The sequence below is a fragment of the Mesoplodon bidens genome (genome assembly GCF_964165515.1).
Source record: "Mesoplodon bidens genome assembly, chromosome: X".
NCBI classification, from domain to species: domain Eukaryota; kingdom Metazoa; phylum Chordata; class Mammalia; order Artiodactyla; family Ziphiidae; genus Mesoplodon; species Mesoplodon bidens.
In genome coordinates, this window is record NC_138163.1 from 36,747,458 (window position 1) to 36,769,642 (window position 22,185).

General features: G+C 38.0%; 1 protein-coding gene across 2 annotated transcripts in view; it reads left to right on the top strand.

Moving 5' to 3' along the window:
* CUL4B (cullin 4B) overlaps positions 1-4,272 on the top strand; it is a 34,109-nt gene extending 29,837 nt beyond the window's left edge. For both annotated transcript variants that reach the window (XM_081223279.1, XM_081223280.1), the window contains exon 21: positions 1,826-4,272. In XM_081223279.1, coding sequence (XP_081079405.1) covers positions 1,826-1,921 — 96 coding nt within the window. In that variant the 3' untranslated portion in view covers positions 1,922-4,272. The remainder of the gene's footprint in view (positions 1-1,825) is intronic.
* The last annotated feature ends 17,913 nt before the right edge of the window (positions 4,273-22,185 follow it).

Genomic DNA, 22,185 nt, shown 5'->3' on the forward strand with positions numbered 1-22,185 from the left:
TTTTGAGCTTCTTTGGTATTTTTGTTTCCTTTTTCTCCTTGAAATACCTAGCTATTTGACAGATTTGGTTATTTTAATTAAGTTAAATCTGTTTAGTTAGCTTTTGTAAGTGTCCATTAAAAACTGTACAGATAACTAGTAATCATTAGGCATCTTTTTTAAAGCTTAGCGGTAGTTCTGGCAGACAAATTAGTCGTCACATGGACATGTTCCATTATAAATGCCCAGTAATAAAGCGCCTTAGACAATGTGGTGTTGTACTGGACTGTATCTCATGTTTTAGAAGATTCCCAAACTCTTGTGATGATAAACACTTCGTAAAGTTTGGATAGACCCTTGGCTGTTAGGGTTCTCATGAGCTTTGGGCCTAGGTAAGTCATTTCACCTTTTGAGCTTGTTTCCTCTTTTGTAAAATGGAGATGATAATAGTACTTATCTCGTAGGATTATTGTGAAGCTTAAATGAGATAATATATGTAAAACTTAGCACTGGGCCTGGCACATAAGTGCTCGTTAGCTGTCACTGCTAATAAGGTAGGCTTTCTCTCTCCTCCAAACCTAATACTGCCTCCTCATTACCACACTCTCACCCTCACGTTCTGCCTTAACAATCATTTCACCTCTAGCCAGAGAGATCACTGCTGCTAGCTAGCTAGGGAAGGTAGAGGATCACTGTAATAAATGTTGTGCTGATATTCTAGCTCTTTCACCATAATTAAGAGAAAGTCATTTTGATTTTCAAATCTTGGAATTCAAACTTTGGTGAAATTTTGGCTGCCCCATCAAACTACTTTACCTCTTTACATTTCTTGATCAAGTAGCCATTTTAAACAATCTGAAAAAACTGTTAGCAAGCAAGATTATATTCTCTTTATAGGCTAGATACAAAAGACAGTGGAATTTTGTTACCCAAGAGCTAAGAATGCAATCATGAGAACAAGCTATAAGCTTTCTCAATGATTTTTCAACAACTTGGATTCAAAAACTCAAATCATTTATAGCAGGTAATAGTTAAACCTTAAACCTGAAATACAAAGATCTGAATTATGAGATGATACTTCACTTATCAAACCATTTGTTGTAGTATTCTTGTAAATAGTGATTTCCATAGTACATTTTTTATTTAATTTATAAATATGCAACCTGACTTTGAGAACCAGCTTTTGTCCAAATTTAGGGTCTACTTATTTTCTCAAACTATCTTGGCAAAACTAAATAGCATTCTGTTTCCTTAAACTATAATGTGTTCCTTTTGTGAAGTTATGGTAGTCTTTTGTATTTGTGCAGAGAATAGCTGGTTCTTAGAAGACCTCTTTAAAATAGAAAAGTAAAGTATTGTATAACAGTATGACAGGGGACTTCCCTGGTGGTCCAGTGGCTAAGACTCCCCACTCCCAGTGCAGGGGACCCGGGTTCGATCCCTGGTGACGGAACTAGATCCCACATGCCACAACTAAAGATCCTGCATGCAGCAACAAAGACCCCTCGTGCTGCCGCAACTAAGACCCAACACAGCCAGATAGATAGATAGGTAGATAAATAGGTAAACAGATAAATAAGTAATATAAGATGTGACAGTGTATGTATAGTGTAAAAACATTTTTAACCTGGTTTATTTTCATTATACTTTCCTCTTTAAAAAACGAGATTTAAAAAATAGAAATTAAAAAATATTAAGATTTTAAAAATAAAAATTAAAAAATATTGAGATTAAATACATTAAATCGGTGAGCCAAAACTGTTCTTTTTTTTTTTATGGGGTATTGGTGAATGGGCTTGAGCCACTGATTCTGAGCTTTGCACTGAAAATTTGCCTTCTCTTACAGCCTGCTGATCTTAAGAAGAGAATAGAATCCTTAATTGACCGGGACTACATGGAAAGAGATAAAGAAAATCCAAACCAGTACAATTATATTGCTTAAAATGTTGGCCTTGGAGCATTTGGTGTCATAAGCAGTAGCCAGTGAATAAACTAACCTGTTATTATTTGACTTCTTTTATACTACCAATGACCAAATGAAGCAGTGTAATGGAAATAGTTGAGTGACTTTTCAGTGGTTAACATGCCCATTTAAAGAGTAATACTTACCTTTAAGAAGAATGTTGTTGAACTCTTTGCATGTTATTTAGTATGATGTGCAGAAAACTCTTAAGAAAGTACTTGGTCTTCATGATTCCTGTTTGGAACTGGGGAAGAGGTCCCTATGGCTATTAAAAAAAAGAGGAGGGGGGTTCTTATACACCATTGATTATGAAGCAAAAGGTTTATTTGCTTAAAATGTCATTTAAAGATACTTAAACTGCATGCAAACTTTATTTACTGTACAGAGTTCTGGATGTATTTATCAAATAGAAAAACCACCCTGGACTTGGTTGTTCACCTGTTTTGTGATTTCCCTTGAAGAGAAAAATAAGTTGTCATAGCTATTGATATTTTACTAAGTAATGTTCTGTTACACTGAAAGGGATGTTTTTAAAAATTTTATTTGGAAACAAGTTTTCAAGCAGAGGGACAGTTGCTTACATAGTCTTATATACGCACATCCTAAAATGTTCCCATGGGATGTGTGTATATGGTTCAGCCCTGAGTTTACTGTGCTGATTAACAGGTACTTATAAAAATAGCTGAAATAGAAAATTGCTGGTCAGTTGTACTAGAAGAACATGGTAGGAGAGAAAAATCCAACTCTTTCTTCATATTAAAAATGAATATAATATGAACGTCGCAAAAGAGACCAAAACCCACGTGTTGTGTAACTTTTTACAAGAGCAAAAATTCATAAACTAGTTTTCGGCTTCCTTTAGACTTTAATGTTGTTTGGACAGTTTTGTCTTTAACTTGGACCAATTGTAGATTGTTACAGGCTTCCTGGGATTTAGCATTCCTATTTTCTCTACCAAAGTTTTTTTTTTGAAGCACCTCAACTCTCCTTTTTGTTGGCATATAAGCATTTCCTTTCATCCTTATTTTAACTTCCTAAAGCCCTAGATAGAACTAGATCCTTCCTCATTTCCCCCGTACACCCCCTAGTTGGGAATTTCAAATTCTGTATTATGCTGATCTTATTCCTTTCAAAATTGCTTGAAGATAAAGAGTTCTCATAGCCACTGGACACCTACTTTTCAGGGGAATGTCCTAGGATTGTTCATACATAGAAAATAGCAAAAGTATTGTTTTTCAAATTGATAATGTGAGTAAAATTCTTCTCTTTTACCATCATGCTTTTTTCTTTTTGGGTTTGGGGTTCTGTTTTGCTTCCTTGTTTTTCCTTGAAGCTTTGAAGGGAATTGATCTTGGAGGAAAAGCAGAAATTTTGTTTAGATTTTTTTAAAAATCAGAACTGCTTTAATGCTCTTTCACCGCTGTGGCCTCTCCCGTCGCGGAGCACAGGCTCCGGACGTGCAGGCTCAGCGGCCATGGCCCACGGGCCCAGCTGCTCCACAGCATGCGGGACCCTCCCGGACCGGGGCACGAACCCACGTCCCCTGCATCGGCAGGCGGACTCTCAACCACTGCGCCACTAGGGAAGCCCGCTTTAATGCTTTTTTGCAACAGTGTATTTCCTTGACTATTTGGAACCATGAAGAAGAATACCTAGGTCCCAACCCTCAACTGAGACTTTTGGCTCTTGTGTTTGCTATTGATTGTTTTCTTGAGTTCTCAAAGACCTGTGACCAGCTATTTTTTTTTAAAGTTGCCTGTTTTCTTTATAATTACATCAAACTTACACACTGTTGTCCAACAGTATGTGGTATGTAGAATGCCTTCCTAACTATTTTTGAGCAGCCATTGCCTGTATTTTCTTAGAGCCTCCCTGGTTTCCTTAACTGAGCTTATCTGACAAGGAAATGCAGCTATTTTGTTTGCCCTCTCTCCATACTGGACCATCTAAGTCCGTGTTCTAACTCATCCCTGATGGTCTGTGAGATATGTAGACTGTTCCACCAGACTCGATAATTACTCTTACGGAATTTTTAGGTAGAATTGGTACCATTAGGAGACTCTTGGTGTTACCTTTGTTGTCTTGAAAGCTGGTCCCTTCCCTGAGGCTCTTAATTTTTTGAAAACTTGATGCGATTTCAGCTGAAAAAACTGGTGAGACTATTAAACAAATTGAGGGGAGCTGTTTAAGAAATTGAAAAGTAATCGCAAACAACATTGGATAATTGTGACTTTCAGTTCTGTATCAGTTGAATTTTTGTGCTCTTTTCGCTGTGTACGTGGTGGTTCTATTTTTCTCCAATAAAACTTTTATTTAAAAAAAGTTTCTGGAGAAGATCTTTAAAATTCAAATATTGTAAGAATATTATAAAAACCACAGAACTTAACGTCTTCTTCCTAATGATTTCTTTAGTGAATTCACAGTTGTCAATTTTGTTATTTTTTAAGTTTCTCTTTAATTTTTGTCGTGGTTTGATGGTAATGCTGTAGGAATGTGGAGGGGAAGGTATGGTAACGGATGATTCCCAGGAATCCTCAAGGTGAGTATTTATTCTTAAATGTTCTATTTTAGAAAAATCAAGCACAAGTAGAAACATTGTTTCATCCAGATCCTCAAAGTCAAGTAGTTTCATAAAGTCAGTATGAAACTAGTCTAGATTTAAGTTGAGAAGGATTGGTGTTAATTCTTTAAATACTTACTAGAATTCATGAAGCTATCTGGTCCTGGGCTTTCTTTTATGGGGAGTTTTTTTTGTTTGTTTGTTTGTTTTGCGGTACGTGGGCCTCTCACTGCTGTGGCCTCTCCTGCCGCGGAGCACAGGCTCTGGACACGCAGGCTCAGCGGCCATGGCTCACGGGCCCAGCTGCTCCGCGGCATGTGGGATCTTCCCAGACCGGGACACGAACCCGTGTCCCCTGCATTGGCAGGCGGACTCTCAACCACTGTGCCACCAGGGAAGCCCTATGGGGAGTTTTTTGATTATTGATTCAATCTCTTAATAGTTTTTTTCAGATTTTCTATTTCTTCTTGAGTCAGTTTTAGTATTTTGTCTTACTACCCTGACTTTTGTCTAGTGTTTGCTTGGTATATCTCTTCATTGCTTAACAGCCTTTTCTTATATTAAATTTTAGCTGTGTCTCTTCCATATTAGATGGATTTTCCCATCTTTCCCCTAATCTGACAATTTCTGTCATTTTTTTCATAATATACATTTATTTTTTATTGAGGTATAGTTGAAGACAATTTCTGTCCTTTAACTGAAAGATTATATCCATTTGCATTTGTTTCTAACATCTTACTGGTTGCTCTTTATCTCTTCTAATTTTCTTTGCTTTTTCTCCTTTCTCAGCTTTAAAAAATTTATATTGAGTTTTGTTTATTTTGTTTTTTATTCCATTTTCCCCACTACTTATTTGGAAGTTATATATTCTATTTCTGTTCTTTTACTGATTACCCTTGATATGTCAGCATGTGTGCTTAACAAAGTCAAAAATATCTAAATTTTCCTCCCAATTAATATAAAGATGTTAAAACACTTTAATACTGATCACCTCTCCCCCAACTTAACACAGTGTTGTTGTCCAGTGTTTTAGTTTTGTCCTCTTTTTAAAAATGAACACCACAAATTAAAACATTAGTCTTTGCTCAAACACCACCTTCTCAGTGAAGCTTACCATAGCCATTCTATTTAAAATTTCAACTTGCCCACCACCACCACCACACACACACTACTGATTCCACACTCACCCTGCTCTTTTACTTTTTTTACATATCATTTGTTACCTTTTACATACTATGCAATTTACTTGTTAACGATACTTACGGCATATTGTCTCTTTACTCCACTAGTGTAGAGTTTAAGCTCCATTAGGGCAGAGACCTTTGTTTTGTTCATTGATGTATCTCAAACACTTAGGGAAGTTTCTAGCCATAGTAGGTGCATTAGGTTCCTGTGGCTGCTGTAACAAATTACCACAAATGTAGTGGCTTAAAACAACAGAAATTAATTCTCTCACATTTCTAGAGGCCAGAAGTCAGAAATCAGCTTTACTGGGCTGAAATCAAGGTGTTCACAGGGCCACACTCCCTCTAGAGCTACATTTCCTTGGCTCATGTCCCCTCCTTCCACTTTATTTTATTTTTGTTTTTTTTGTCCCTTCCTCCAAGTTAAAAGCTGGTTCCATAACATCTTTTTTTTAATGTATTTATTTTTATTATTTATTTTATTTTTGGCTGTGTTGGGTCTTCGTTGCTGTGCATGGGCTTCATCTAGTTGTGGGGAGCCAGGGCTACTCTTTGTTGCAGTGTGTGGGCTTCTCATTGCGGTGGTTTCTCTTGTGCAGCATGGGCTCTAGGTGTTTGGGCTTCAGTAGTTGTGGCACGTGGGCTCAGTAGTTGTGGCTCGCGGTCTCTAGAGCACAGGCTCAGTAGTTGTGGCACGTGGGCATAGTTGCTCCACGGCATGTGGGATCTTCCCAGACCAGGATCGAACCCGTGTCCCCTGCATTGGCAGGCAGATTCTTAACCACTGCGCCACCAGGGAAGCCCTCAACCATTATTTTGTTTTTCAAATATTGCCTCTCCTCCATTCTTTCTCTTTTCTCCCCTTGGAACTAAGTCTGACATGTAGAGTTTCTTATTTTATCCTCTATCTATATCATATTTTCCATCCCTAAGGCTGCATTCTTGGTAATTCTTTAGAACTGTTTTCCAGTACACTAACTGTGTCTTCAGTGCCCATTCTTCTCTTTAATTCATCCACCAAACTTTTAACTTCAACAGTTTATATTTTTTATTTCTAAAAGTCTTATTTGCTTCTTATATAAGTCTGCCTAGTCATTTTGATAATCTGCTGTTGCTTGCTCATTTTTGTGGTTCTTTCTTTTAATTAAATATTTTTCTTAAACTAGTAACTTTGTATCCTGTATCAGGTAATTCCAAAATCTAAAGCACTTGGGGGATATAAACTTGTTTCTTTTTTTTACAGAAGTTCCTTATATATGTTAGATCATCAGTGGCCAATAGAAATATAATGTGAGCCACGTGTAATTTTACATTTTCTAGTAGCCATTTTAAAAAAGCCAAAAATAAACAAGTGAAAATAATTTTAATATATTTTATTTAACCCAATCTATTAAGGTTCTCCAGAGACATAGAACAAGTAGTGAGTGTGTGTGTGTGTGTGTGTGTGTGTGTGTGTTTGTGGAGAGAGGGAGAGGTTTATCATAAGGAACTGGCTCACACAGTAATGAAGATTGAGAAGTCCCATGATCTGCAGTCAGTAGAGCCAATGGTGTAGTTCCAGTCCAAAAAACCAGCAGACTGGAGAAACAAGAAGAGCTGTTTCAGTTGGAGTTCAAAGGCAGAAAAAGACTGATGTCTCACCACAGCAGTCAGGCAGGAGGAAATTCCCACTCATGGGAGGGTCAGCCTTTTTGTTCTATTCAAGCCTATGATTGGATGAGGCCCACCCACATTAGGAAGGGCAATCTGCTTTACTCAGTCTACAAATTCAAATATTAATCTCATCCAAAAACACCCTCAGAGACAACACCTGAAATAGTGTTTGACCAAATACCTGCGTACACTGTGACCTGGTCAAGTTGACACATGAAGTTAATCATCACAGCCATCATAGCCAAAGTATTTTTGTTTCAACATGAAATCAGTATAAAAATTATTAGATATTATATTTTATACGATGTCTTCAAACCCCAGACTGTATATTACACCTCCAGCCCATCTGAATTTGGATTAGTCACATTTCATGTACTCAGTAACTGCATATGACTAGAGACAGTTGTATGACACACTGTAGCTTGACTTCTTACGCTTCTTAAATATTTTTTGGCTGCGTTGGGTCTTCATTGCTGTGCGCAGGCTTTCTCTAGTTGTGGCGAGCAGGGGCTACTCTTTGTTGCTGTGTGCAGGCTTCTCATTGCGGTGGCTTCTCTTTGTTGTGGAGCACAGGCTCTAGGCATGCAGGCTGCAAAAGTTGTGGCACATGGGCTCAGTAGTTGTAGCTCTCGGGCTCTAGAGTGTAGGCTCAGTAGTCGTGGCGCACGGCCTTAGTTGCTGTGTGGCATGTGGGATCTTCCCGGACCAGGGTTTGAACCCATATCCCCTGCATTGGCAGGCGGATTCTTAACCACTGTGCCACCAGGGGTGACCCACTTTTTACACTCTCGTAGGTGACTTTCGATGTACAGAATTTCTTAATTTAGTCACATTTATCAATCTTTTCCTTGATGTTTAGAACTTTTTTGTATCTCGTTGAAAAAGTATTTCCCTACCACAAGGTCTTAAGTATATTTTTTTCTTGGAAGCTTTATTTTCTTATGTTTTTATTGAAGTATAGTTGATTTACAATATTATATTAGTTTTGGTGTACAGCATAGTGATTCAGTATTTTTACAGATTATACTCCATTAAAATTATAAGACAATGGCTATAATTCTCTGTGCTATACAATATATCCTTGTCGCTTATGTAGTTTATACATAATAGTTTGTATCTCTTAATCCCATAGTCCAACTTGCCAGTCCTCCATTCCCTCTCCCTACTGGTAACCACTAGTTTGTTCTCTATATCTTAGTCTGTTTCTGTTTTGCTATGTACATTCATTGTACTATTTTTTTAACTCTGCATTTAAGTATTTGTCTTTCTCTGACTTAATGCACTAAGCATACTAATCTCTAGGTCCATCCATGTTGCTGCAAATGTCAGAATTTCATTCTTTTCTTATGGCTGAGTAATATTTCATTGTATATATATACCACATCTTCTTAATCCAATTGTCTGTTGATGGACACCTGGGTTGCTTAAATATTTTGACTATTGTAAATAATGCTGCTGTGAACACTGGGGTGCATGTATCTTTTTGAATTAGTGTTTTCATTTTTTCTGGATATATACCCAGGAGTGGAATTGCTGAATCATATGGTAGTTCTATTTTTAGTTTTCTGAGGAACCTCCATACTGTTTTCGATTGTGGCTGCACCAATTTACATTCCCACCAACAGTGTAGAAGGATTCCCTTTTCTTCACATTATCACCAGCAACTGTTATTTGTAGACTGATTGATGATAGTCATTTTGACAGGTGTGAGGTGATATCTCATTGTTTTGATTTGCATTTCTCTAATGGTGATGTTGAGCATCTTTTCATGTTCCTGTTATCCATCTGTATGTCTTCTTTGGAAAAATGTCTATTCAGGTCTTCTGCCCTTTTTTTTTTTTTTTTTTTGCGGTGCGTGGGCCTCTCACTGTTCTGGCCTCTCCCGTTGCGGAGCACAGGCTCCAGACGTGCAGGCTCAGCAGCCATGGCTCACGGGCCTAGCCGCTCCGTGGCATGTGGGATCTTCCCGGACCGGGACATGAACCGGTGTCCCCTGCGTTGGCAGGCGGACTCTCAACCACTGCACCACCAAGGAAGCCCTTCTGCCCATTTTTTATTGTTTTTTTTAATATTGTATGAGTTGTTTATGTATATTTTGGATATTAATCACTTGTCGGTCATATCATTTGCAAATACTTTCTCCCAGTCCATAGGTCATCTTTTCCTTTAGTTGATGGTTTCCTTTGCTCTGCAAAAGATTCTAAGTTTAGTTAAGTCCCATTTGTTTATATTTGCTTTTATTTCTTTTGCCTTTGGAGACAGATCCAAAAAAATATTGCTATGATTTATGTCAAAGACTGTTCTGCCTATGTTCTCTACTAGGAGTTTTATGGTTTCAGGTCTTACATTTAGGCTTTAATACATTTTGTGTTTATTTTTGTATATGGTGTGAGTCTCTTGTAGGCAACATATTCAAGTGTATTGTTTTTTTATCAAATCAACCACCCTTTGTCCTTTGATTGGAGCATTTAGCCCGTTGCCATTTAAAGTAATTATTGATAGGTGTGTACTTACTGCCAGTTTTATCACTTGTTTTCCAGTTGTTTTTGTTAGTTCTTCTCTGTTCATTTCTTCTTTTTGTTTCTTCCCTTGTGGTTTGATGATTTTCCTTAGTAGTTTGCTTGTGTACCTATCTTTTTAGTTTTTGTGTATCTATTGTTTTTTATTTGTGGATACCATGGGGTTCATGTGTTGGCCTATAATTATATCTACTAATTTTATTTTTTTCATTTTTTAATTTAATTTATTTTATTTTATTTTATTTCATTTTTTGGCTGCGTTGGGTCTTCGTTGCTGTGTGTGGGCTCTCTCTAGTTGCGGCGAGTGGGAGCTACTCTTCATTGCAGTGCGCGGGCTTCTCATTGTGGTGGCTTCCCTTGTTGTGGAGCACAGGCTCTAGGTGCGCGGGCATCAGTAGTTGTGGCTCGCGGGCTCTATAGCACACACTCAGTAGTTGTGGTGCACAGGCTCAGTTGCTCTGCGGCATGTGGGATCTTCCCAGACTAGGGCTCGAACCTGTGTCCCCTTCATTGGCAGGTGGATTCTTAAACACTGCGCCACCAGGGAAGTCCTATATCTACTAATTTTAAACTGGTAGTCATTTAAGTTCAAAAACATTCTAAAAAGGTCTACATTTTTTTACTCCCCGCATTTTGTGTTTTTGATGTCCTATTTTATATCTTCATGCTTATCCCTTAACTGTTTATTTTAGCTATAGGTACTTTTACCATTTTTTGTCTTTTTATGTTCATATTGGCTTAAGTGGTTGATTCTCAGTCCTTACTATATATTTGCCTTTCCTAGTGGGATTTTCCCTTTCCTATACATTCTTCTTATCCACTTAGAGAAGACCCTTTAATATTTCTTTCAGGGTAGGTTTAGTATTGATGAAGTCTTTTAGTTTTTGCTTGTCTTGTTCTTTATCTCTTTTTCTTTTATAAATGGTAATCTTGCTGGGTACAGTATCCTAGGTTGTAAGGTTTTCCCTTTCAACACTTTGAACATATCATGCCACTCCCTACTGGCCTGCAAAGTGTCTGCAGAGAAATCAGCTGATAGCCTTATGGGGATTCCCTTGTATATGATTTTGTTTTTCTCTTGCTGCCTATAGAACTCCCACCATGCAGCATGCAGGATTTTCCCCGACCAGGGATCCACCCCATGCCCCCTGCAGTGGAAGCCCGGAGTCTTAACCACTGCACCACCAGGGAAGTCCCAAGACCTCTTTAGTTATCTTTAACTTTTGCTATTTTAATTATGATATGTCTTGGTGTGGGTCTGTTCGGGTTCATCTTGTTTGGGACCCTCTGTGCTTCCTGTATAGATATCTGATTCCTTCTTCAGGTTTGGGAAATTTTCAGCCATAATTTCATTAAATACATTTTGAATCCCCTTCTCTCTCTCTTATCCTGGGCCCCTTACAATGCAAATGTTGGTACACTTAATGTTATCTCTTAAATTGGCTTCATGTTTCAAATTTTATCATGATCTTAAATGTAATATATAAAACTTTTAGGAAAAAACAGGGAAAAATCTATGGGGATTTATGATAAAAGGTTCTTAAATATCAAATCAAAAATATGATTCCTAAATGGGAAAAGTGATAAATTAGACTTCAAGTTAATATTAATTGAGCATTGTTATCATTTTATTTTCTCATTTTTGTTGGTTTATTAACTATAACTGTGTTTTGTTATTTTAGAGATTGCTTTAGATTTTATAGTTATACATCTTTAACCTGTCATATTCTACCTTTGGGTGATATTATACCATTTCACTTATGGTATAAGAATCACACAATAGTGTTCTTCCATTTCTCCCCTCTGGATCTTTATTCGTTTTGTTTTTATATATGTTGGAAACTACACAAAACACTGTTCTTGTTTTTAAGTCACATATCTTATAAAGAGATTTAAATGATTTTTAAAAATCTTACATATTTACCCATGGAGTTATCACTTCCAAAGCTCTTCATTCCTTTGTATAGATCCAGATTTCCATCTGGTATCACTTTTCTTCTGAAGGACATTTAACATTTCTTTTAGTGGGGGATCTACTGATGAGTCCTTTCTGCTTTCTTACATCTGAACTTATTTCACCTTTGGTTTTTGTGTGTGTGTGTGTGTGATTTGAATTTTATTTATTTATTTTTATACAGCAGGTTCTTATTAGTTATCTGTTTTATACATAGTAGTGGATATATGTCGATCCTAATCTCCCAATTCATCGCACCACCATCACCCACCCTCCCGCTTTCCTCCATTGGTGTCCATACATTTGTTCTCTACATCTTTGTCTCTATTTCTGCCTTGCAAACTGATTCATCTGTACCATTTTTCTAGATTCCACACATATGCATTACTATATATTTGTTTTTCTCTTTCTGACTTACTTCACTTTGTATGACAGTCTCTAGGTCCATCCACATCTCTACAAATGACCCAGTTTAATTCCTTTTAATTGCTGAGTAATATTCCATTGTATATATGTACCACATCTTCTCTATCCATTTGTCTGTTGATGGGCATTTAGGTTACTTCCATGACCTGGCTATTGTAGATAGTGCTGCAATGAACATTGGGGTGCATGTGTCTTTTTGAATTACGGTTTTCTCTGGGTATATGCCAAGTAGTGGGATTGTGGGATCATATGGTAATTCTATTTTTAGTTTTTTAAGGAACCTCCATACTGTTCTCCATAGTGGCTATATCAATTTACATTCCCACCAACAGTGCAAGAGGGTTCCCTTTTCTCCACACCCTCTCTAGCATTTGTTATTGGTAGATTTTCTGATGATGCCCATTCTAACTGGTGTGAGGTGATACCTCATTGTAGTTTTGATTTGCATTTCTCCAATAATTGGTGATGTTGAACAGTTTTTCATGTGCTTCTTGGCCATCTGTATATCTTCTTTGGAGAAATGTCTATTTAGGTCTTCTGCCCATTTTTGGATTGGGTTGTTTTTTTTTTTAATATTGAGCTGCATGAGCTGTTTATATATTTTGGAGATTAATCCTTTGTCCATTGATTCGTTTACAAATATTTTCTCCCATTCTGAGGGTTGTCTTTTCATCTTGTTTATAGTTTGCTTTGCTTTGCAAAGCTTTTAAGTTTCATTAGGTCCCATTTGTTTATATATTTTTTATTTCCATTACTCTAGGAGGTGGATCAAAAAAGATCTTGCTGTGATTTATGTCAAAGTGTCTTCTTCCTCTGTTTTCCTCTAAGAGTTTTATAGTGTCTGGTCTTACATTTAGGTCTCTAATCCATTTTGAGTTTATTTTTATGTATGGTGTTAGGGAGTGTTCTAATTTCATTCTTTTACATATATCTGTCCAGTTTTCCCAGCACCACTTACTGAAGAGACTGTCTTTTCTCCACTGTATATTCTTGCCTCTTTTGTCATAGATTAATTGACCATAGGTGCGTGGGTTTATCTCTGGGCTTTCTATCCTGTTCCATTGATCTATATTTCTGTTTTTGTGCCAGTACCATATTGTCTTCATTACTATAGCTTTGTAGTATAGTCTGAAGTCAGGGAGTCTGCTTCCTCCAGCTCCATTTTTTTCCCTCAAGACTGCTTTGGCTATTCGGGGTCTTTTGTGTCTCCATACAAATTTTAAGATTTTTTTCTTCTAGTTCTGTAAAAACTGCCATTGGTAATTTGATAGCGATTGCACTGAATCTGTAGATTGCTTTGGGTAGTATAGTCATTTTCACAATATTGATTCTTCCAATCCAAGAACATGGTATATCTCTCCATCTGTTGGTATCATCTTTAATTTCTTTCATCAGCGTCTTATAATTTTCTGCATACAGGTCTTTTGTCTCCCTAGGTAGTTTTATTCCTAGGTTTTTAATTCTTTTTGTTGCAGTGGTAAATGGGAGTGTTTCCTTAATTTCTCTTTCAGATTTTTCATCATTATTGTATAGGAATGCCAGAGATTTCTGTGCATTAATTTTGTATCCTGCAACTTTACCAAATTCATTGATTAGTTCTAGTAGTTTTCTGGTGGCGTCTTTAGGATTCTCTAAGTATAGTATCGTGTCATCTGCAAACAGTGACAGTTTTACGTCTTCTTTTCCAATTTGTATTCCTTTTATTTCTTTTTCTTCTCTAATTGCCGTGGCTAGGACTTCCAAAACTATGTTGAATAATATGGTGAGAGTGGACATCCTTGTCTTGTTCCTGATCTTAGAGGTAATGCTTTCAGTTTTTCACCACTGATAATGATGTTTGCTGTTGGTTTGTTGTATATGGCCTTTATTACATTGAGGTAGGTTCCCTCTGTGCACACTTTCTGGAGAGTTTTTATCATAAATGGGTGTTGAATATTATCAAAAGCTTTTTCTGCATCTATTGAGATGATCATATGGTTTTTCTTCTTCAGTTTGTTAATATGGTGTATCACTGATTGATTTGCGTATATTGAAGAATCCTTGCATTCCCACTTGGTCATGGTGTCTGATCCTTTTAATGTGTTGTTGGACTCTGTTTGCTAGTATTTTGCTGAGGATTTTTGCATCTATATTTATCAGTGATACTGTTCTGTAGTTTTCTTTTTTTGTAGTATCATTGTCTGGTTTTGGTATCAGGATGATGGTGGCCTCATAGAATGATTTTGGGAGTGTTCCTTCCTCTGCGATTTTTTGGATGAGTTTGAGAAGGATGGGTGTTAGCTCTTCTCTAAATGTTTGATAGAATTCACCTGTGAAGCCATCTGGTCCTGGGCTTTTGTTTGTTGGGTGATTTTTAATCACAGTTTCAATTTCAATACTGGTGACTGGTCTGTTCATATTTTCTGTTTCTTCCTGGTTCAGTCTTAGAATGTTATACCTTTCTAAGAACTTGTCCATTTCTTTGAGGTTGTCCATTTTATTGGCATAGAGTTGCTCGTAGTAGTCTCTTAGGATGCTTTGTATTTCTGTGGTGTCTCTTGTAACTTCTCCTTTTTCATCTCTAACTTTATTAATATGAGTCCTCTCCCTCTTTTTCTTGATGAGTGTGGCTAATGATTTATCAATTTTGTTTATCTTCTCAAAGAACCAGCTTTTAGTTTTATTGATCTTTGCTCTTGTATTCTTTGTTTCTATTTCATTTATTTCTGCTCTGATCTGTATGATTTCTTTCCTTCTACTAACTTTGGGTTTTGTTTGTTCTTCTTTCTCTAGTTCCTTTACGTATAAGATTAGGTTGTTTATTTGAGATGTTTGTTGTTTCTTGAGGGTAGGATTGTATTGCTATAAACTTTCTTCTTAGAACTGCTTTTGCTGCATCCCACAGGTTTTGGATCATCGTGTTTTCTTTGTCATTTGTCTCTCGATATTTTTTGATTTCCTCTTTGGTTTCTTCAGTGATCTCTTGGTTATTTAGTAATGTATTGTTTAGCCTCCATGTGTTTGTGTTTTTTACGTTTTTTTCCCTCTAATTGTTTTCTAGTCTCATAGTGTTGTGGTCAGAAAAGATGCTTGATATGATTTCAGTTTTCTGAAAACTGAGGGAATTTACTGAGGCTTGATTTGTGACCCAAGATGTGATCTATCCTGGAGAATGTTCCGTGCGCACTTGAGAAGAAAGTGTAATCTGCTGTTTTTGGAAGCAGTGTCCTATAAATATCAATTAAATCTATGAGGTCTATTGTGTCATAAAGCTTGTGTTTCCTTATTAATTTTCTGTTTGGGTGATCTGTCCATTGGTGTAAGTGAGGTGTTAAAGTCCCCCACTATTATTGTGTTGCTGTCGATTTCCTCTTTTATAGCTGTTAGCAGTTCCCTTATGTACTGAGGTGCTCCTATGTTGGGTGAATATATGTTTATAATTGTTATATCTTCTTCTTGGGTTGATCCCTTGATCATTATGTAGTATCCTTCCTTGTCTCTTGTAACATTCTTTATTTTAAAGTCTATTTTATCTGATATGAGTATTGCTACTCCAGCTTTCTTTTGATTTCCATTTGCATGGAATATCTTTTTCCATCCCCTCACTCTCAGTCTGTATGTGTCCCTAGGTCTGAAGTCGGTCTCTTGTAGACAGCATATATTATGGGTCTTGTTTTTGTATCCATTCAGTGAGCCTGTGTCTTTTGGTTGGAGCTTTTAGTCCATTCACGTTTAATGTAATTATCAGTATGTATGTTTGAATTACCATTTTCATAATTGTTTTGGGTTTGTTTTTGTAGGTCCTTTTGTTCTCTTGTGTTTCCCACTTAGAGAAGTTTTGTTATAGAGCTGGTTTGGTGGTGCTGAATTCTGTTAGCTTTTACTTGTCTGTAAAGCTTTTGATTTCTCCATTGAATGTGAATGAGATCCTTGCCGGGTAGAGTAATCTTGGTTGTAGGTTCTTCCCCTTCATCACTTTCTTTCTTTCTTTCTTTCTTTCTTTATTTATTTATGCATGCATGCATGCATGCGGTACGCGGGCCTCTCACTGTTGTGGCCTCTCCCGTTGCGGAGCACAGGCTCCGGACACGCAAGCTCAGCAGCCATGGCTCACGGGCCCAGCCGCTCCGCGGCATGTGGGATCTTCCCGGACCAGGGCACGAACCCGTGTCCCCTGCATCGGCAGGCGGACTCTCAACCACTGCGCCACCAGGGAAGCCCCCCTTCATCACTTTAAATATGTTATGCCACTCCCTTCTGGCTTGTAGAGTTTCTGCTGAGAAATCAGCTGTTAACCTTATGGGAGTTCCCTTGTATGTTATTTGTCGTTTTTCCCTTGCTGCTTTCAATAACTTTTCTTTGTCTTTAATTTTTGCCAAGTTTATTACTATGTGTTTCGGCATGTTTCTCCTTGGGTTTATCCTGTATGGGACTCTCTGTGCTTCCTGGACTTGGGTGGCTATTTCCTTTCCCATGTTAGGGAAGTTTTCAAGTATAATCTCTTCAAATATTTTCTTGGGTCCTTTCTCTCTCTCTTCTTCTGGGACCCCTATAATGCGAATGTTGTTGCGTTTAATGTTGTCCCAGAGGTCTCCTACGCTGTCTTCATTTCTTTTCATTCTTTTTTCTTTATTCTGTTGTGCAGCAGTGAATTCCACCATTCTGTCTTCCAGGTCACTTATCCGTTCTTCTGCCTCAGTTATTCTGCTATTGATTCCTTCTAGTGTAGTTTTCATTTCAGTCATTGTATTGTTCATCTCTGTTCTTTAATTCTTCTAGGTCTTTGTTAAACATTTCTTGCATTTTCTCGATCTTTGCCTCCATTCTTTTTCCGAGGTCCTGGATCATCTTCACTATCATTATTCTGAATTCTTTTTCTGGAGGTTGCCTATCTCCACTTTATTTAGTTGTTTTTCTCTGGTTTTATCTTGTTCCTTCATCTGGTACATAGCCCTCTGTCTTTTCATCTTGTCTGTCTTTCTGTAAATGTGGTTTTTGTTCTACAGGCTGCAGGATTGTAGTTCTTCTTGCTTCTGCTGTCTGCCCTCTGGTGGATGAGGCTATCTGTGGGAGTATTGCCTGTTCACTTCTTTTCTTCCAGATTACCAAACTTAGTAGAGCCACAGGCGCTCACTCCTCTCCTGCAGTCTGCCAAACCTCCGAAATGCCTTTTTTTCCTCTGGTTGCTTTTAAGTTTTTCTCTTTGCCACATATTTTGAGCTGTTTCATTATGGTGTTCCTTATGGTGTTGTTTCTTCGTGTTTCTTCTAATTGGGGTTCATTGAGCTTTTGGTATCTGTGGGTTTATAATTTTCATAAAGTTTCGAAAGTTTTTTGCTATTTTTTTCAAATATTTTTTTCTTCCCTCTCCCTCCTTTATGGACTCCAATTAGGCCATTTGAAATTGTCACACAGTTCATTAATGGTCTTTACATTTTTTGGTATTTTTTCTCTGTGTTTCCTTTTGGATAGTTTTGTTTGCTTGTTTGCTTGTTTTCAAAATCAGTTTTTATTATTATAAGAATTTTCAATTTATACCTCAAAATGGGTCGAAAATAAATGAGCTCTTAAAGAGTTGGGTTAAACATCTCTGCTGTCATGTGCAAATTGATATATCTTAATATTAATCAAGACTAAATGATTTAGTGATCATATACGTCTGATATTTAACTGTTATTATAAACTACCTTGTTCTGTACAAGTATTCAAGGACAGGGCAAATATTTAATAGAATAGATTATTTATTTCTTCCTTTAGATCATTAATGCAAGTAGCATTTATCTAGGTCACAAACTAAACAGGTGATGACAAGAAAATAATCTCCACAACTCAAGTTTAAGAGTTCTTACTTAATGGCTATATTCTTTATGTATAGATCCCTTGTCCCTTGTTACTGAGAAGAATGTTTCTGATACATGAACAATTATAAAATAAGCCAATAAGGGCTTCCCTGGTGGCGCAGTGGTTAAGAATCCGCCTGCCAATGCAGGGGACCACGGGTTCGAGCCCTGATCCAGGAAGATCCCACATGCCGCGGAGCAACTAAGCCCGCGAGCCACAACTACTGAGCCCACGTGCCACAGCTAATGAAGCCTGCCCATGCTCAGCAAGAAGAGAAGCCACTGCAATGAGTAGCCCCCGTACCGCAGTGGAGAGTAGCCCTCGCTCGCAGAAGCTAGAGAAAGCCCGTGTGCAGCAACAATGACCCAATGCAGAGAAAAATTTTTTAAAGCCAATAAAATTAATTTTCTGGATACAATTTTATACTGTTTTAAGTCTTTCAGTTAATAGTTTCAGTTCTCTAAGTAGTATATTATCAAGAAATCAGAAGTTATAAATTAGGAACCATGAATAAATCATTGTGTAAGATTTCTCCAGCTTTGGAACATGCAGTGTTTATTGTTTTAATTTTTTCTGCTTTTCTAAATCTCCTGCCTGTTTTGTAGGATAAATACACCAACAATAAGAGGGAGGGTACACTACATTAAATATTGTTTGGTAAAAGAAAAGGCAAACCATATGAAATATGAACCACTTTGATGTGTTTCAAGCAAGATATTAGTAAGCTACGTATCTATATAGTAACATAAATCTTCAATTTCCAGCGTTATAGCAAACATGATACTTAGAAATGTTAGATGAATGATATTTAACATATTTAGTATTATGACAATAAACTTCAGGTCAGTAAGAATGTAGCCATCTTTCTTTCACTTCTACAATCAGAGAAAGTATATTTGCTTCCCACACAAATCCCTCCATCCTGTTGCCATAGCTCTCTTTAGTTTTCAGACATATGGCAGACACCAGGTCTAAGGGTGCTGAATTGCCCTAAACACACTTCAAACTTTCAAGTCATCTCAGTGGAAGTAACCCAAGGAAGCTTGAGGTGAAGGAGTTACCAACTCATCCACCTCTCCCCTCCCTACCCCAACCCCCTCCCTTCATGATACATAGCATGGCCACATACTTTACAAAGAAGTCTTCAGAAAAATTCTAACCCTTTTTTTATTTGTGTGTATATATATATATATATATATATATATTTTTTTTTTTTTTTTTTTTTGCAGTATGCGGGCCTGTCACTGTTGTGGCCTCTCCCGTTGCAGAGCACAGGCTCCGGACGTGCAGGCTCAGCGGCCATGGCTCATGGGCCTAGCCGCTCTGTGGCATGTGGGATCTTCCCAGACCGGGACATGAACCCGTGTCTCCTGCATCGGCAGGCGGACTCTCAACCACTGCGCCACCAGGGAAGCCCTATCTGTATATTTTATACTACAAATAGGAAGAGAAATTTTAAAAGTTGTACAGTCAGCCTTGAAATGTTTGTTCACTACGCATGTGTTGATCTTCATATTCACATTGGTCCTCAGTCAAAATGAAAGACATATTCCCAAATGATATCCTCTTAAAATAACTAATTTTTAAAAATTAGGTATAATTGGAAAAATTGTAAGATATTTAAAGTGCATTGTGGTGATTTGATATGGGTATATATATATATATATATATATATATATACTGTGAAAGAATTTCCACCATCTAATTAACACATCCATCACATCATTTATTTTTTCTGTGAGAACATTTAAGTTCTACCTTCTTAGCAAATTTTAATTATACAATACAGTTTTAACTGTAATGACCATGGTTTTGTTTATTTATTTATTTATTTATTTATTTATTTTTGGCTGTGCTGCGTCTTTGCTGCTGCACATGGGCTTTCTCTAGTTGTGGCAATTGGGGGCTACTCTTCATTGCGGTGCACAGGCTTTTCTTTGCGGTGGCTTCTCTTGTTGCGGAGCATGGGCTCTAGGCACGCAGGTTTCAGTAGTTGCAGCATGCGAGCTCAGTAGTTGTGGCACGCAGGCCCCAGAGCGTGCGGGCTTCAGTAGTTGCGGCACATGGGCTCATAGTTGTGGTGCACGGACTTTAGTAGTTATGGCGTACAGCTCAGTAGTTGTGGTGCACGGGCTTAATTGCTCTGTGGCATGTGGGGTCTTCCCAGACCAGGGATCAAACCTGTGTCCCTTGCATTGGCATGTGGATTTTTAACCACTGGACCACCAGGGAAGTACTATAGGGACCATGTTTTATATTAGATTCTCAGACCATATTCATCTCACAGCTAAAAGTTTGTATCCCTTTTCCAACCTGTCCCAATTTTTCTGCTCTCTGTTTCTATGAGTTTGACTTTTTTTTTAATTCTACATGTTACTGATACCATACAGTATTTATCTTTCTCTGTTTGGCTTATTTCTCATAGCATAATGCCTTCAGCTCCATCCATGTTGTCACAAATGGAAAGATTTACTTCTTAATCATAACTGTCATGTTTGTTTATACACACACACACACACACACACACACACACCCCATCTTCTTTATTCATCCGTTGATGGACACCTAGGTTGTTTCCATACCTTGGCTGTTGTGAGCAATGCTGCAATGAATATGGGAGGGCAGATATCTCCTTGAGATTCTGTTTTCATTTCCATTGGATGTAAACCCAGAAGTGGAATTGCTGAATCCTATGGAAGGGCTATTTTTAAGTTTTTGAGGAACCTTTATACTGTTTTTCACAGTGGCTGCACCAATTTACATTCCCACCAACAGCACATAAGTGTTCCCACTTCTCCACATCCTCACCAGCATTTATTTGTAGACTTTTTGATGATAGTCATTTTGACAGGTGTGAGGTGATATCTCATTGTTTTGATTTGCATTTCCTTGATTAATGATGCTGAGCATATTTTAATGTACCTATTGGCCATTTGCATGTCTTTTGTAGAAAAATACCTGTTCAGTTCCTCTGCCCATTTTTTGATTGGATTTATTTATTTATTTATGGCTGCATTGGGTCTTTGTTGCTGCATGTGGGCTTTCCCTAGTTGTGGCGAGCGGGGGCTACTCTTCATTGAGGCACACGGGCTTCTCATTGTGGTGGCTTCTCTTGTTGCAGAGCACCGGCTCTAGGCATGCGGGCTTCAGTAGTTGTGGCTTGTAGGTTCCAGAGTGCAGGCTCAGTAGTTGTGGTGCATGGGCTTCGTTGCTCCGCGGCATGTGGGATCTTCCCAGACCAGGGCTTGAACCCGTGTCCCCTGCATTGGCAGGCGGATTCTTAACCACTGCGCCACCAGGGAAGTCCTGGTTGGATTTTTAAAAAACATTTATTTATTTGGCTGCATCGGGTCTTAGTTGCAGCACGTGGTTTCTTTGTTGCGGCATGAAGGATCTTTCATTGTGGCGCACAGGCTTCTCTCTAGTTGTGGCGTGTGGGCGCAGTCGTTGAGCGGTGTACGGGCTTAGTTGCCCTGCAGCATGTGGGATCCTAGTTCCCCGACCAGGTATCGAACCCACGTCCCCTGCATTGGAAGGCAGACTCCAACTGCTGGACCACCAGGGAAGTCCCTTGATTGGATTTTTTGTTTGTTTTTTGTTTTATTTTGTTTCTATTGAGTTGTATGTGTTCTTTATATATTTTATGGTTCTAGGTCTTATGTTAAAGTATTTAATCCATTTCGAGTTGATTTTTGTGCATGGTATAAGATAGGGGTCCAGTTTCATTGGTTTTTTTTTGTCAGGTAATTTCAGTTGCTGTGCCTTCCAAATCACTAATATGTTCTTTGGTAATGTCTAATTTGCTACTAATTCCATCCAGTATATATTTCATATTACACATTGTAGTTTTTTTTTTTTTTTTTTTTTTTGCAGTACATAGGCCTCTCACTGTTGTGGCCTCTCCTGTTGCAGAGCACAGGCTCCGGACACGCAGGCCCAGCGGCCATGGCTCACGGGCCCAGCCGCTCCGCGGCATGTGGGATCTTCCCAGACCAGGGCACGAACCCGTGTCCCCTGCATCAGCAGGCGGACTCTCAACCACTGCGCCACCAGGGAAGCCCCACATTGTAGTTTTTATCTCTATGAGTTCATTTTGTGTCTTTTCTATATCTTCCATATGTCTGCTT